The sequence below is a fragment of the Gobio gobio genome (genome assembly GCF_949357685.1).
Source record: "Gobio gobio genome assembly, chromosome: 22".
NCBI lineage: Eukaryota > Metazoa > Chordata > Actinopteri > Cypriniformes > Gobionidae > Gobio > Gobio gobio.
Window position 1 is genome coordinate 11,658,318 of NC_137118.1, and position 14,329 is coordinate 11,672,646.

Sequence of the window (14,329 nt, forward strand, 5' to 3'; positions counted from 1 at the left end):
GGATGTCCTGAGTATACACATTTCCCTTAGATGTAACTTTTTAAGTATTTTTATTGTGTTGACATTCTTACTTTTTAACATAAATAGGGCTTTTGTGTTTGGGACATGTTTTGTCCCTTATCTCAAGAAGATTCAATTTGATCCAACTCATTAGTAAAAATGGTCACCCTTTAGTATGGGAAAAACATATACACTATTAACTATGATTTTTGCCTCAATAAACTCCTAATTTACTGCTTATTAATAGCTAGTAAGGTTTTTGTATTTGTTAAATTTAGGTATATTTAGGCTATAGGATAAAGGGATATTGAATATGGTCATACAGAATAAGGCATTAATGTGTGCTAATAAACAGCCAATATGCTAGTAAAATGCAATCTAATAAGCAACTAGATCATAGTGAGAATTAGACCCTAAACTAAAGTTTTACCAAACAAATAAGATAGTTCTGATATGTTTATAATTTTTTTTTGGTTACTAAATCATCTTTAAATCATTTTTATTTGTTAATAATAACGAATGATTAGATGTGTGTTCAAAACAAAGATCTGTTTTATATTAAATGATGCAATGATTATGTCAGATACACATTTGAATAAGGAATGACAAATTTATTTTGTAAACATTTTAAATTATAAAGACAACAAATTAAGTAAATATGAAAATTATAAAAGTAAATAGATGTAAACAAAAATAAAATTACTAAATAGTTTATAATAAAATCCAAAGTGTTTTATCTAACATATTAATATTGTGAAGATCAGAGTATAGAGAAAGAACGACCCAAAGAAGTGTTTGCAGAATGAAAGGATAGGTAGAAGAGATAAAGCAGAAGTGAAGGGAAAAATTATAGCTACGAATATATAGAGGACACTTACATCCATCTAAACATATGTTTTGGTATGACAAGAAAAGGTCAAACAGATTGATCCATTATGTCATAGTTTCAAATATCATATCTTGTCGTGAAAACGTCACATTGTGGGTGGGCTTTAGTATATCATTAACAGCAAACTAGCAGAGGAATCTCAAGAGAAGCCAGGTTATCCCGGTATTTTTCTGTTTAAATGAAAAATCGGGTAGATTTAGCAATGTAGCCTGTTAATTATGTGAGGTATATTACGATGTTATGATGAACTATGCCTTTCTCCACTAACGTTCTGAGTTGTTCAAAGCGTCTCTGATGATTGTTAGAAGGCAGCTGTCTGACTCTGAGATGGTGAATGGGAACATGGTTTGTATAACATTAGCAACACATTATTAGCTGTTTGATAATGTACTCAAGCAAACGGCTAATCATATTAAATACCATTAAGTGCCCAACATTGTAAAGAGCGATACCTTTGTGCAGAGTTTACTTCAGTAAAGTTGAGCGAGTGGATCTCTGAGCTCGTGCAAGTGAGTGGGGACGGGGCATTGATCTGAATATACTACATAAATGAAGCAAGATTGTAGAGTTACATTCAAGCTATTTTAAGGCACAACACATTTTTTTCTCTGGAAAAAAAAAATAGTTTAAATATGTAATTTTGGTGATCAAAGATATGTTTTAAAGGGATAGTTCACCCAAAAATTAAAATTAGCCCATGCTTTACTCACCCTCAAGTCAGTGTATATGACATTCTTCTTCAGACAAATATAATCAGAGTTATATTAAAAAAGTCCAGGCTAATCCAAGCATTTTAATAGCAGTAATCGTTGCTCTGTTTTTGAAGTCCATAAAAAATGCACCTGTCCATTGAAAAACGTGCATCACGCGGCTCCGGGGTGTTAATAAAGGCTGTTGAGGCAAAATTTCAACTATCGCCGCATTAATGAATAAGAGACAAAACCTTGCCCAATTGTCTTTATAAAGATTTAATTTCTTGCAAGAAATGAGTCACAGTCATACAGCCATCTTCAATGTCTGCAGAGTGCACTAACTAGACATAACAGCGCTCAGCTTTTATCAGTTTCCCAAACAAAGTCACTCCTCCTGTAAATTTCCACACATGACAAGAAAAGCAGCACTTGCTCAAATCCAAAGTGTGCTGTTCATTTGAACTCTGATCCCTACGTTTAGGCCATCCTGACCCCTGAGTGTCAAATCCCAGTCCTCATGTCTCCTGTACAAAACATGTTTTCCATGTGTAAGTGTAGAACGTGTTCTCTATATTCTGTATATGGCCTTTTACCTAGTAAGCTGGTTCTGTATGAATATATGCAAATCAATAAACATTTCATGCGCAATGTTTAATGTATAGCTAGGATTAAATGTTCCCATAACAAGGCCTTCTGAAGTGAATTGATGCGTTTGTGTAAGAAAAATATTCATATTTAAAGCTTTATCAAGTAAAGTTCCAGCTGATCGCCTTCCGTGGAAAAGTGTTGAAAGTTGAAAGTGAAACTCAAGATGCGTACGTGACGTCATGACGAGCCTATCTGGACGCGTTTGTCTTTCGATCGGCAGGGGAACGTTCAACAATTTTTCCATAAATTGAACACGGAAGGCGGTCGGCCGAAACTTTACTTTATAAAGTTTTAAATATGGATATTTTTCTTACACAAACGCATCGATTCGCTTCAGAAGGCTACGTGGAGCACGTTATTTGACGGACGGATGCATTTTTTACCGACTTCAAAAACAGAGCAACTATTACTGCAATTATAATGCTTGAATTAGCCTGGACTTTTTTTTATATAACTTTGATTATATTCGTCTGAAAGAAGAATGTCATATACACCTAGGATGACTTGAGGGTGAGTAAATCAAGGGCTAATTTTCATTTTTGGGTGAACTAAGCCTTTAAGGGATACAATTATTGACTAAAGGGGGACTTTAACAAATATTAGCATGTGAGTACAATATGTACATATTCTTGGATAATACTACATGAATAAAAATAAATTTGAGTAAAATATGAACATAAATTAATAACAATAATGTAATTAAATACTTGAATATATGATGAAGGTTAATATGAAGTATTGTTTTTGAAAACTTGTTTAAAAAAAGGTGTGTGATGTTCCTATGGCAGTATGAGTTGTGAAATCCTCTTCTCACAGATCCATTGTAAAGCTCTTTTACATGCTTCATCATGCCCCCCTACTAAATTACTCCAGTCTGGTGTAGACACAGGCACAGTCACAGCACAGTTCTCTGCTTTACCTCCATTAGGCTCTCCAGATGGCCAGAACCTGTAACTACAGATCAGCATTAGATGTTCAGTGATGCTTTCTGTCTGATATGATACTGACTGTGAGAATCATTTATTATATAAAAATCAGTTCAGTTCAGTGATTTCTCACTCAGAGTTCAGTGTGCTGCCATCAACCCATTTCCATGTGCCCTCCACATCACTGTCAGTCAGACCAATCCAGACTGCAGCAGCACCAGACATGTTCTTAACAAAATCCTGAGCAGATTAAACAGTTGCACATTTATATCATAAACAGACAAAAGACACATTTAATCTAACCATCTCTCATTTAGCTGCCACACACACACACACACACACGATTCATTCTCTCACTCACTTGTTCCTCTCTGTTGTTTATGATGGTCAGATCTGCTCCTCTCTCTGTACAGTATCTTCTGCTCTCAGTCCAGTTCTTCTTCTCTTTGGATATGTAGTAAGAACGGGATTGATAGCAAGTCCATTCAGCTGTTAACAGAACAAGTTCAGATATTAGCTTTTTATTCTCATTTATCGTCGCCTGTCAGTAACTTATAACAGATAGCAGTGGCGGCTAGTAATAAGTGTTCGCGGGCAATTCAAGCATTAAAGAGAAAACAGTGTCTTCACTTTTCCCACTATTCATTTCCCACATATAATTGAATGAGGAAAGGAAAAACAAAAGAATAAAAAAGCATGTTGACGCCCCAGCGCCCTCTATTGACCAGCCGCCACTGACAGATAGTAAACTTATAGATTGTGAACACTGAAAGTTACTGAGAGCACTACCCAACTCCATAATGTTTTCTAAATTTCTGCTGTATTTCTGCTGTAAAGAAACTTTACCACAAATCTGCAGTTCATTTCGTAGCTGGTCCCTCTCATTGGTCAGGTTTTTGTTTGTGAATATTAGCCCATCTCTCTCGTCTGTGAGGTTGGTGATCTTGTTTAGTAGCTTATTTCTCTCTTCAGTGTAGTTTGTGCTCTTTGTATGGATGTGGACACACAGCACTATGACTGCAGTCATCAGAAGAACACACAGCAGCACCAAACACACTGCAGCTGCTCTGGAGCTTCTGTTCCTCACAGAATCACTTCCTGAAAATGGCAGACATGAAGATCTTAATCTCTACAGACACTACTGAATGTGTGTTTGTGTTTGTATTTGTTCCTGTGTGTTGATGTGTTTGGTTTCTCTCGGTGTGTCCGTTCATACCCCATGATCCATCAGCGTTTAAATATTGCCATAAACAGGCTGAGACATTTTGCTTGTTTAGTCATGTACGTAAATGGTAGAAACGGTCTGTGTGCATTTGTACTCCATAGTCCTCTGCTTTTGAGACTTTAATTTTAGTAAGCGATGCCAATGTGTGGAAAAGTACATCACAGTACAAGAACATGTGACATCCTGTCTGTTAATGCCAATTAATTTGCATAAAAAATCTCTTGCTAAAGGGCACTATTGTGGTCGTGTGGTTAGATGTAGCAGGATCAAATTAGCACAGTAAAATTACTGGCCAAACTCTTCCAGTGCACACAGATTCATTTGCCAGTTCTTTGGTATCCGGCATCAGTAATTTACTTCTCAATGACACACCTAAAATGTCTTTATTCCAATGAATTATATCAATACTGTGTTATATTCATGTTGTGCTGTTTCTTAAGCACCCCAAAAAATGTGCATGTGCTTTTTGTCAGAATGGAATAAATATGTGGTTAAAGTGTTTACATGTCTATTTTATATTCAAGATGGCACCAATGTGTTTGTTGGCATGCCATCACTCCTCTCCTGTGCTATCTTTCCTGTATGTGTGTGTTATTCATGTGTGTGTGTGTGTGTGTGTGTGTGTGTGTGTGTGTGTGTGTGTGTGTGTGTGTGTGTGTGTGTGTGTGTGTGTGTGTGTGTGTGTGTGTGTGTGTGTGTGTGTGTGTGTGCTCAAGGAATCAGTACTTTGCTTTCTTACCATTGCCAAACCTTTCTTGATATATCATGTGGATTTTACTATGTATTTTTTGCTTTGTCACTAAAATCCTTATTATTGTGTGACTTATTTTAAAAATGTTTGTTGTTGATTCCAGTCTTCGTTGTGTAGCGACTTTTATTTTGATATTTGTCTCTGGCGCCGTCCCAACGCCATTTTGATGTGAGTGTGCGCCTCCAGTGTTGCCAGATTGAGCGGGTTCCTGCCCAATTGGGTGGTTTTGAATATGGGTACACGCGATATAGCCTACTAGCCCATATTACTTTATGGCAAGTGTTAATAGCAACTAGATTCTATTTACACTCAGTGAAAATAGAATCTAGTTGCTATTAACACTTGCCATTTTTCTTAGCGATGGATACATAAAGATATGGAATAACTTAGATACTTCTAAATGTTTTAGAACATTTTCTTACTTTTTATTGAAAGTAAATGCCTTTCCGATGTGATATGTGATGGGATAAGGGATAAGAGTGAGCTCTGCAAAAGGCGTATTCGAACCCGGGTCGATCATGTCAAAACCAAAAGCCAAAAGCCTTTACGCTTTACTGATTGCACCACTAAAGATGTTGAAATATATGCAAATAGCACTAGCCAACAAGGCACGGTATTTGTACTTGGTATGAATAGACACTTTGTGACATGACGCAAAGACGAATGGTGGAAATCTTTTTTACCGCAGAGAGCTACAAGTACCACTCAATTTCCTGCAGAAAGCTACCAGTACCACTCAAATTATAACACATTATTACAAGCCTACCGTTGTGGATCTGGCTAAGGTAAGGATATTGTTTTGAGCACTGGCTGGTTATGTTCTTGCTCAAAAATTTATTTTGGATAATTTTTAATGGATAATTAATTTTTTACATTTCGGTTTGATCTTCAGACAAAGCTATTGTATGATTACTGAAGACGTGAAATAAACCCCTGAATTATGTGGTAATATTTTATAATGTTTTTAATTGTGCTTTAATGTCCCTTTTCAAGCTTGAATTCTCAATTTCCCATGTTTTGAAATCTTCAAAACATTATCTTTTGTGTACTGCAGAAGCTGACGATTGTAACTAACTGCACTATCCTGGTAAAGTTGAGACTGAAAACACTGTTTATGGTCTGTGGTTTCACAGTTTCTCCACCGACACAAATATACAGCAGCATTCTCATGAACAGTTATTCAAAGGCCTCAGGTCCTCCATGAAACAGTCATGATAACACAACACTAATGCTGAATGATTCTGTGTAGTTTTCTTTCCTGATTTGAACGCACATTAAAATGCACCTGACCTCATCTTTCGCTTCATTGATAAAGGGCAAACAATAGACTGATGCTGTGCTTTAGTGTTTAAGGTGGTCTGTGTACAGTTCAATTCATAAAATAATTTCATATATCGGATTTATGACTTATGACATATTTGTTATTCATGAGAAAGACGACTCACTTTATTGATTCTCCAAAAACGTGAATTTTTTTTTTTAGTTATTGTCTAACTTTAACTTAAAATCCTATCATAGCAGAGCATGGCAGTTTCACACAATCACTTCCTGAACACCAGAGATATGATGTTAGATGGCTGAACGTGCAAATTTTTTTATCAAAGAAATGAATGTAACTACCTGTACGCTGAAGTGGTTGGTGTGTGTTTGTCTCTGTCCTGAAGTCATGACCTCTCACAGCATCTGCACTCTCATAGATGTCCACCATCATCTCCACTCTCTCAGTCTTCATTCCCTTAGACTCAGTCCTCATCACATCGTCATAAATAACATCAGACATTTCTGCTCTTTAACTGTCAAGCATCAAACGGTTGTGTTCCTTGTTCCTGTGTAAATATGTTTAAGTAGTCAGTACGTGTAAATCATTGATCAATGTGTGAAAAAAAGTGGCATCAGATCAGTTAGCATAGCTGCCTTTTTTTCTTATTGTGATGTGTATCCGAGTGAAATGGCTTCTTGAGCAAGAAAAAAATGTAGGCCGGGACTTGATTTAGTCCATCTGGAATTGATTTGATTGATTTGTCCAGCCCTCACGCCAGTAAACACGTCATCAGAGAATCAAAAAATGTTTGCAGCCGCCAAAACACATTTTTGTGCCACCAAAGCCTTATATGATCAGTTATGATTTATGAGTGATGACTGCTGCGCTTGTGACAGGGTACATGTTAACTGAGGGTGAGAACAGAGAGCCCCTCCGCCGCGGACACACTCTCTCTGTCTTCAAACTAAGCACTTAACTAAGTCTTAGCTCTTTCTCATTCGCACATATTAATCAACTGAACTGTCACAATGATAAAAGGCCGTACAGCAGGACCGTAACCACCACAGACATTAAGAGGGACAAATCCCCCAGAATCCCCCGCCCTAAATATTTGATGTTGTTTCTGCTGCTCTGCTGTACTCCATTACACACCGCTCTGTTTGTTACTAGGATGACAAAAGTAAAATGTTGTTTAACACATTTTTAGGTTGATCTGCCTCAGCAGTAACAGCGCTCGTCACTGTCAGAATGAGTGAGATGGCCAATCAAATCAAAGAAGGCGGGCTTAATGTTAGACTTTAGTTGTAGCAGTGAAAGTGCGTCGTAAGATGTAAGTAGCTAAACTTTTAATATTTGACAACTGCTTTACGATAAAAACGTTCAGTGACTAACGGTAATATCGAGTGATGCAAACTACTTGACTTTTTTAATGAAATTTCACTATTTTGAATTAAAAATATGACATTATTTATGTAAATCATAACTGAATTTGACGTGACAAGAAACATTTGCATTTTTACATATTAGGCAGATGAAAATAAGAGTGAATGTGTGCATATTTAAAAAATATATATATATTATTTGCAAATAGTTTACTTCATAACTACAATAGAACTGGAACTTATACCGTTCTTAATTCTCTTTCTTTATTTCCTTAAATCTCTTTTAATCCTTTTAATAATTTAATTCCTTTAAACAAACCAATAAGACCAATACATATGCATTTAAAAAAATGTCCGTGGATAAATAATTTATAATAAATACTGCAATATTCCATTTTAAAAAAATGTCAATTTTGATGTCATGGTGACCATAAGGTTTAGGACCATCTGTAAAGTAAATCTATATACTTCTATAAAACTACAATACAACAATACAGATATTTTAGTTGCACTATATTTTACAGTATGTGCACTTTCTGGTACTGAGTAATATATGGTAACTACATGGTTTAAGGTTAGGTTTAGGGATAGGTTCAGGGTTAGTATCTAAAAAATGCTGGGTTGTTGAAAATGGACTAACCCAGCAATTAGGTTGTTTTAACCCAGTGAATGGGTTGTTTTCACCCAGCAATTGGGTTATTTTAACCCAGTCAATGGGTCGTTTTAACCCAGCGATTAGGTTAAATGTTTGCTTAAAACAACCCAATCGCTGGGTTAAAACAACCGAATTGCATTTTTTAGAGTGTAGTTATTACCCAGTTATTGCAATTACTATAATAAGTACATAGTGTGTAAATGGGGAATGAGAAGCTGCTCACTGCAGAGCAAATGGGTGATGAAGGGTGGGTGTAAATTGTATACCTTATAGCAGCCTTTCTCAAACTTTTTTCAGTCAGGGCACCTTTCAAAAGTGCATAAAATTTCAAGGCACCCCAGTTTAAAATATAATTTAAAAACACTGCATAACCCAAATTTAAATGCAAATGTCCTGTATATTTAGACAGGACAGTAATGAACAGAGCATAATACGAACTGTAAATAACAATAATAATAACAACTTTATAGCAACTTTAAAAACACAGGTTTGCAAAGTAATTCACAAAATAATTAATCAGAGACACAAATGCCATAAAACCGTAAGAGGTGGACCGCACAATACAAGAACCCAACAACAAATCCTGACCAGGAGAACTAAACTGAAGTGCAGGATGCAGTTAAAATAAAATAAAAAGTGGCAGACATAACAAAAATAAATAAAATCAGATACAATACGATAAGAAAAAGATCCATGTTCCATGCACCAGAGATAAGCAGGAATGTTTTTCCATATAGTGCTTGTTTTCATCCGTGCCATATGCGCATGCACACACACCCACATACACCCACACACACAAAAAAATAATCCGCAACGAGAGATGGAGAAAGATCTACATGCGCGCTCACACAAGCCAGGGGTGGGGGTGACCACAATCAATGAGAGACTTTTATGTCATTTTTCCTTTTTTATTCAAAATATTCACAAATTTGTTAGATATGGCCTGAAATATCTGATATTCCGATTGTCAAATATATACAAGTGGAAGTGTTTTGTCGTTTAAACACCTTTAAAACGATCGCGTTAGTTGAGCTGTATGCACGATGGGCGCCGCCATCGCCGCCGCAGGCGCAGTTCAGAAAATCGGATCTGTTGGATTTACAAGACGTGAATTCATCCACTTCTCCCAAAATACATAAAAGTAAATGGCAGGTGAACTGGGAGAAGAATAGAGTAAACTTTAAAGTTACTTACACAATGTGTAGCCTATCTGATATGAATAAAACTAATTATAATGGAAAGGATTATTATTGCCTCTTCATTTTTCATCATTGTGTATTTTACAAACTCTAAATGTATTGTTTTTTTAGTACGTATATGTATGAAACCTAAAATAAACATTATGTGGCTGAAAACACTGAAAAGTTGTGATATATGACAGCTCTGAGCGCGCCTGTCTCTGGCTCAGTGCAAGCCAACGCGAAAGCACATTTGAATTTACATTTGAATGAACGTGATGCACTGACCGGTCTAATCACATGTGTGAATGTGTGATCGTACGTGCGAAAGGGTTTAAAAGAAGAATAATGTATTTATGTAAATTCAAATATATTTTATAAATGAAATTTCAGATTTTTTAAAAAAAAATTTAGCCTACGTAATTTTTGGCGGCACCCCTGACACAGTTAGGGGGCACCCCAGTGTGCCGCGGCACCCACTTTGAGAAAGGCTGCCTTATAGTATCAAAATTTGAGTATAGAATCTATTGAAACTGAATAATTTGAAGGATTCTCATAAAGATTACTCTAAAGATCATCACCACCTTGAATGACGAAGTCAGTCTCATTTGATACATGTTTAGAAAAACACTCAGCAGCAGCAGGAACTGCTCTGCAGCTTCCTGAAGTCACTTCCTGAATACATCAGAAACAGGCTGCATCTGAAAACGTAGGCAACTGACTTGTTGCCTCACTCCCTTTTCAGGCAATGACTCTGCAAGCAGCATTTGCGCACAAATGCACTTTGGATAGACTTCCGAGGCAGTGTAACAGTTTAATGATCTCACTCTAAAAAAAAAGGTTCTATATGGCACCAAAAATTGTTCTTGGCTCGTAATCATATGGGAACCTTTTTTAGTGCTATTTAGCACCAATTTTGGTGCTTCAGTGGTTCTTTAGCAGTTCTTCAGAGGTTCTTCACCGGTTCTTTGACTAAGGTGCTATATAGCACCTCTGAAGAACCGCTGAAGAACCACTATAGCAACAAAATTGGTGCTATATAGCACTAAAAAAGGTTCCCCTATGATTACGAGCCAAGAACCATTTTTGGTGCCATATAGAACCTTTTTTTTAGAGTGAAATAGAGAAAGCTTTAGTGAGAACTAAACAAATATTTAATTGCTACAGTAGTAATTTCTCACTAGAAATTACGTCAGAAGTGGAAAACGTACATTTACACAAAATTACCAGCAACTGGAAATTTCAGACACCATCTTTCTTTTTCTAGCTCATCTGTCACCGAATGGAACGCATAGGATTGTGGGATATGAAAGGCAGTGAAGGATACGCTGCACTCAAAACTCGATCAAAGAGTCAGGACAGGACAGGAAGTGAAGCTAACAATGGATTCGGACGATGCCTTGATGCCTTCCTACCTTGAAATGTGTCCTTCGAAGGCAGCATTTTCCATTTTTTCAAACGCAGCCGATGTTCAGTTTGTCTCTCACCATTATTACTCTTCACACAACACAGGATAGATACAGAACTACCAGAAACACGATAATTGCATCTTGCACTTGTGGTGTAATTGCAATCTAAGTCTTTAAACTATGATCAAAAGATCCTGCTTGTGCTATATAGCTAATGTTTAAGGTCAACATCAGATGCAGGCATTCAAACATGTTTAAACAGTTGAATGACCAAGAAGTTAATATTTATGGGAACTTACATTTTAGACACAGTGGGCCCTATTTTAATGATCTGAGCACATGGCACAGGTGCACTTAGGGCGTATCCTAATCCACTTTTGCTAGTATTGCTAGCACAGAAAAACAGTCTGCGTGCCAGGCGCATGGTCCAAAAGTTTTGTACCTAGTCTCTTAATGAGTCATGGGTGTGTTTTGGGCGTAACACGCAATAAACCGATCAGAGTCTCATCTCTAATTCCCTTTAAAAGCCAGTTGCGCTTGCACCATGGAGGATTCTCTATTTACATGGTGGAATTTGAGAGCGGAAAGACTGAACGTTTCTCTAGAGAGGAATCATTTGGTTATTTTAAAAACTGTTTTCTGAAAGGTTCTTTGGGCAAGCAGAAATGGTTCTTATATGGTATCAATGCACAAACACCCTGTTGGAACCTTTATTTTGTACATCCATGCAAAGGTGTAATTACATGGATAATATGCCCAATCAAAGATAGGTACAGCACAGTCCTCCTCTGATATTTTGTTGTTGGGCTCCCCGGGTTCCCAATACCTACAACAACAGTTCAACATTACAACAGCCTGTGTTTAATGTCATATAATATATGTGGCTCAAGTGTCTAAATGTTGGAAGTTATTGGAAAAAACTGTTTGTGATATTGCTTGAAAACAGGTTATAGATGATCCACACTTTTTCATACACAATAGTATGAACAAGCTGCTTACCCAGAGGTCAGTGTGCTGCCATCAACCCACTTCCAGACTCCCTCTTCATCAATGTCAGTCAGACCATCCAGACAAAGTTTCCACTTGTAACGGTTCTGATAAATTCCTAAATTCATAAACAGTTTTCAGCACAGATTTAAACACAATCTCTCACTCACTTGTTCCTCTCTGTTGTTTATGATCGAGGGCTGGGCGATATGGCCAGAAAATCATATCTCTGTATTTTTGGGCTGAATGGCGATGTACGGTATAATCTCAGTATTTTCTAAATTTTTCTATTTAAATTTTAAAATATCTGAATTTAATTTAAAACAATTTATGATACTGCCCAATATTGTATATGGTATATAATAGGCCTGTTATGTGCAAAAAAGGGGTAAATCGCATTACATTACATTACATCTTACATTGTAACATTACAATCTAAAAACAAAATCAAGCTTTTTAAAGCAGAGGTTAAATACACTAAACTAATAAATAAAATAAATAAAAACAAAAGCACAGACTAATTATTGGGCTTTACCCTAACAATAGTCACTTTACAGTTAATGCTATCATAAAGATACACATACTTGAAGGTATGCATTTCTACATATAGCACATTTATGTTCACCAACAACAAATATTCAATGACAAATATTTTAGCAAAATGTATATTTTAGTCAGAATTATTGCGCTCCGTCTGTTTGTCGCGCATACTCGCTCGTTCACAAAATTTGTGCTTGAGAGGGCTCGTCCACTCCTGACAGCAAATTATAAATATTTGCTTGACTTTCTAACATTCATTGATGGAGAATATGTCTGTGAAATGTAAGTTATGCACTGAGGAAATGATTGTATGTCACTTCAGCTTAAAGATTAAGAAGAGTTTGTTCCCACCAATCACTGCACAAGTTAAGGTTTGATGACGAAAGCACATCTCGGAACCCATAGAGTTTGCATTGCAATGCCTTCATTTCGAAAAAAAAAAAAAAAAATTAGTATGGAGGTCTATGAGAACAGTCTGGGCATTTCTCAGACAGAGTGAAATCACTCAAAAAGAGGCGGTACTCCACAAAACGTGACTTGATGCTGATCGGACTATATACTCAGAGGCAGAACAGTCTAGAATAGTGACAGCTAGCGTAAAGGCCATTACATACTCCGCAAGAGCAGAGAAAAAAGTTCTCGCTCCCAGGGATGCGAGAACAAAATAACGGCATTTTGTTCTGGGTTTGGGAGTTCTCGCAGCATGTTCTTGACACATCATCTGAGCAGAATTTTTTTTCTTGTGGGTGTCCGAGAACTATTGTGTGATTGGTCAGACATTTAAAGTGGACGGGGCCTCTGAGGACTCCCCAGAAGTTCGGCACCTGCTTTTCTCGTGAAGTATGGAATGTCCTGGCCAGAACAAACTTTGTACTTATTCTTGACACCTCGAGAAAATGAACTGAAATTTCTTTGTTCTTGCAGAGTATGTACCAAGCTTAACTCTGTGGTTGAATGTGAATGAAAGATCCATACCTTTCTCAGATTGTTGTGTTGCCCTATCGCCCTAATGAAGAAACCACCCCTGAAGTACAGTATGATGCGCAATTATTTCCATTTCGATTGACAGAAGTTGTGAATGGTACCAAAAAACCGAGCCCTACCATACCACTTTTTTGGGACCCTTCCGTTGGGGTACCTATCACAGTAGTCCAGTACCTAAAGGGTGGAGCTAGACAGAACGTTGGTTGGTTGACAGAGAATCATCACTTGCGTGTGCTACAAGAGGAATGACAATAATATACAGTTGAAACACAATACCATTGCAACACTGTGCTTTTTTTATCTTGTGACAAACAGCCACATGCCGAGAAGCAAGAACAAGATCTGCTGTATGTCCTACATCGTTGTTTTCTGTGTCGCTTTTTCCTTCGTGCAAGAATTATCGCTACTTTTCGGCATACCCCACACCTATCAAGTAAGTGTACTGTTGGCGGTGTCAGGGTTTACTGTCCCGAATCGTACTGTACTGTACTTTACTGTACTGGACAGCTCGGTGGAAACGAGCCATAAGGCACAACATTTCTGTTGTAGTATTTAAATAATCACTTAGTTATCACCAAAACTCGCTCTATTTTGTTGTAGATCATTAAACCGTTATGCATTCCCCAGAATGTCCGAAATCAGTTTGTGAGGTGCCTTAATGTGCAAACACTGCCTGCAAAGTCATTACCTGATAAGGCAACAAGTCAGCTTCTTAAGCTTTTGGACGCAGCCATTGCTTCCAGCTAACATTCTTTGTGTAAAACTTTGTATATTTTTAAAGAAAAAAATGACTGTGTGCACC

The 14,329-nt window shown here is 37.0% G+C and overlaps 2 protein-coding genes across 4 annotated transcripts in view; one reads left to right on the forward strand and one right to left on the reverse strand.

Moving 5' to 3' along the window:
* cadm2a (cell adhesion molecule 2a) overlaps window positions 1–14,329 on the forward strand; it is a 633,556-nt gene that overhangs the window by 381,102 nt on the left and 238,125 nt on the right. The window lies entirely within an intron of this gene.
* Window positions 1–14,329, reverse strand: part of LOC307119106 (C-type mannose receptor 2-like) — a gene marked incomplete at its 3' end in the record, with an annotated part of 38,483 nt that overhangs the window by 22,677 nt on the left and 1,477 nt on the right. Inside the window, exons 2-7 of the mRNA XM_079805185.1 lie at window positions 12,016–12,121; window positions 6,752–6,957; window positions 4,002–4,253; window positions 3,517–3,644; window positions 3,289–3,395; window positions 3,098–3,183 (exon numbers count right to left, since the gene is read on the reverse strand). Of these exons, the coding sequence (XP_079661311.1) occupies window positions 3,098–3,183; window positions 3,289–3,395; window positions 3,517–3,644; window positions 4,002–4,253; window positions 6,752–6,911 (733 nt within the window). The 5' untranslated portion in view covers window positions 6,912–6,957; window positions 12,016–12,121. The remainder of the gene's footprint in view (window positions 1–3,097; window positions 3,184–3,288; window positions 3,396–3,516; window positions 3,645–4,001; window positions 4,254–6,751; window positions 6,958–12,015; window positions 12,122–14,329) is intronic.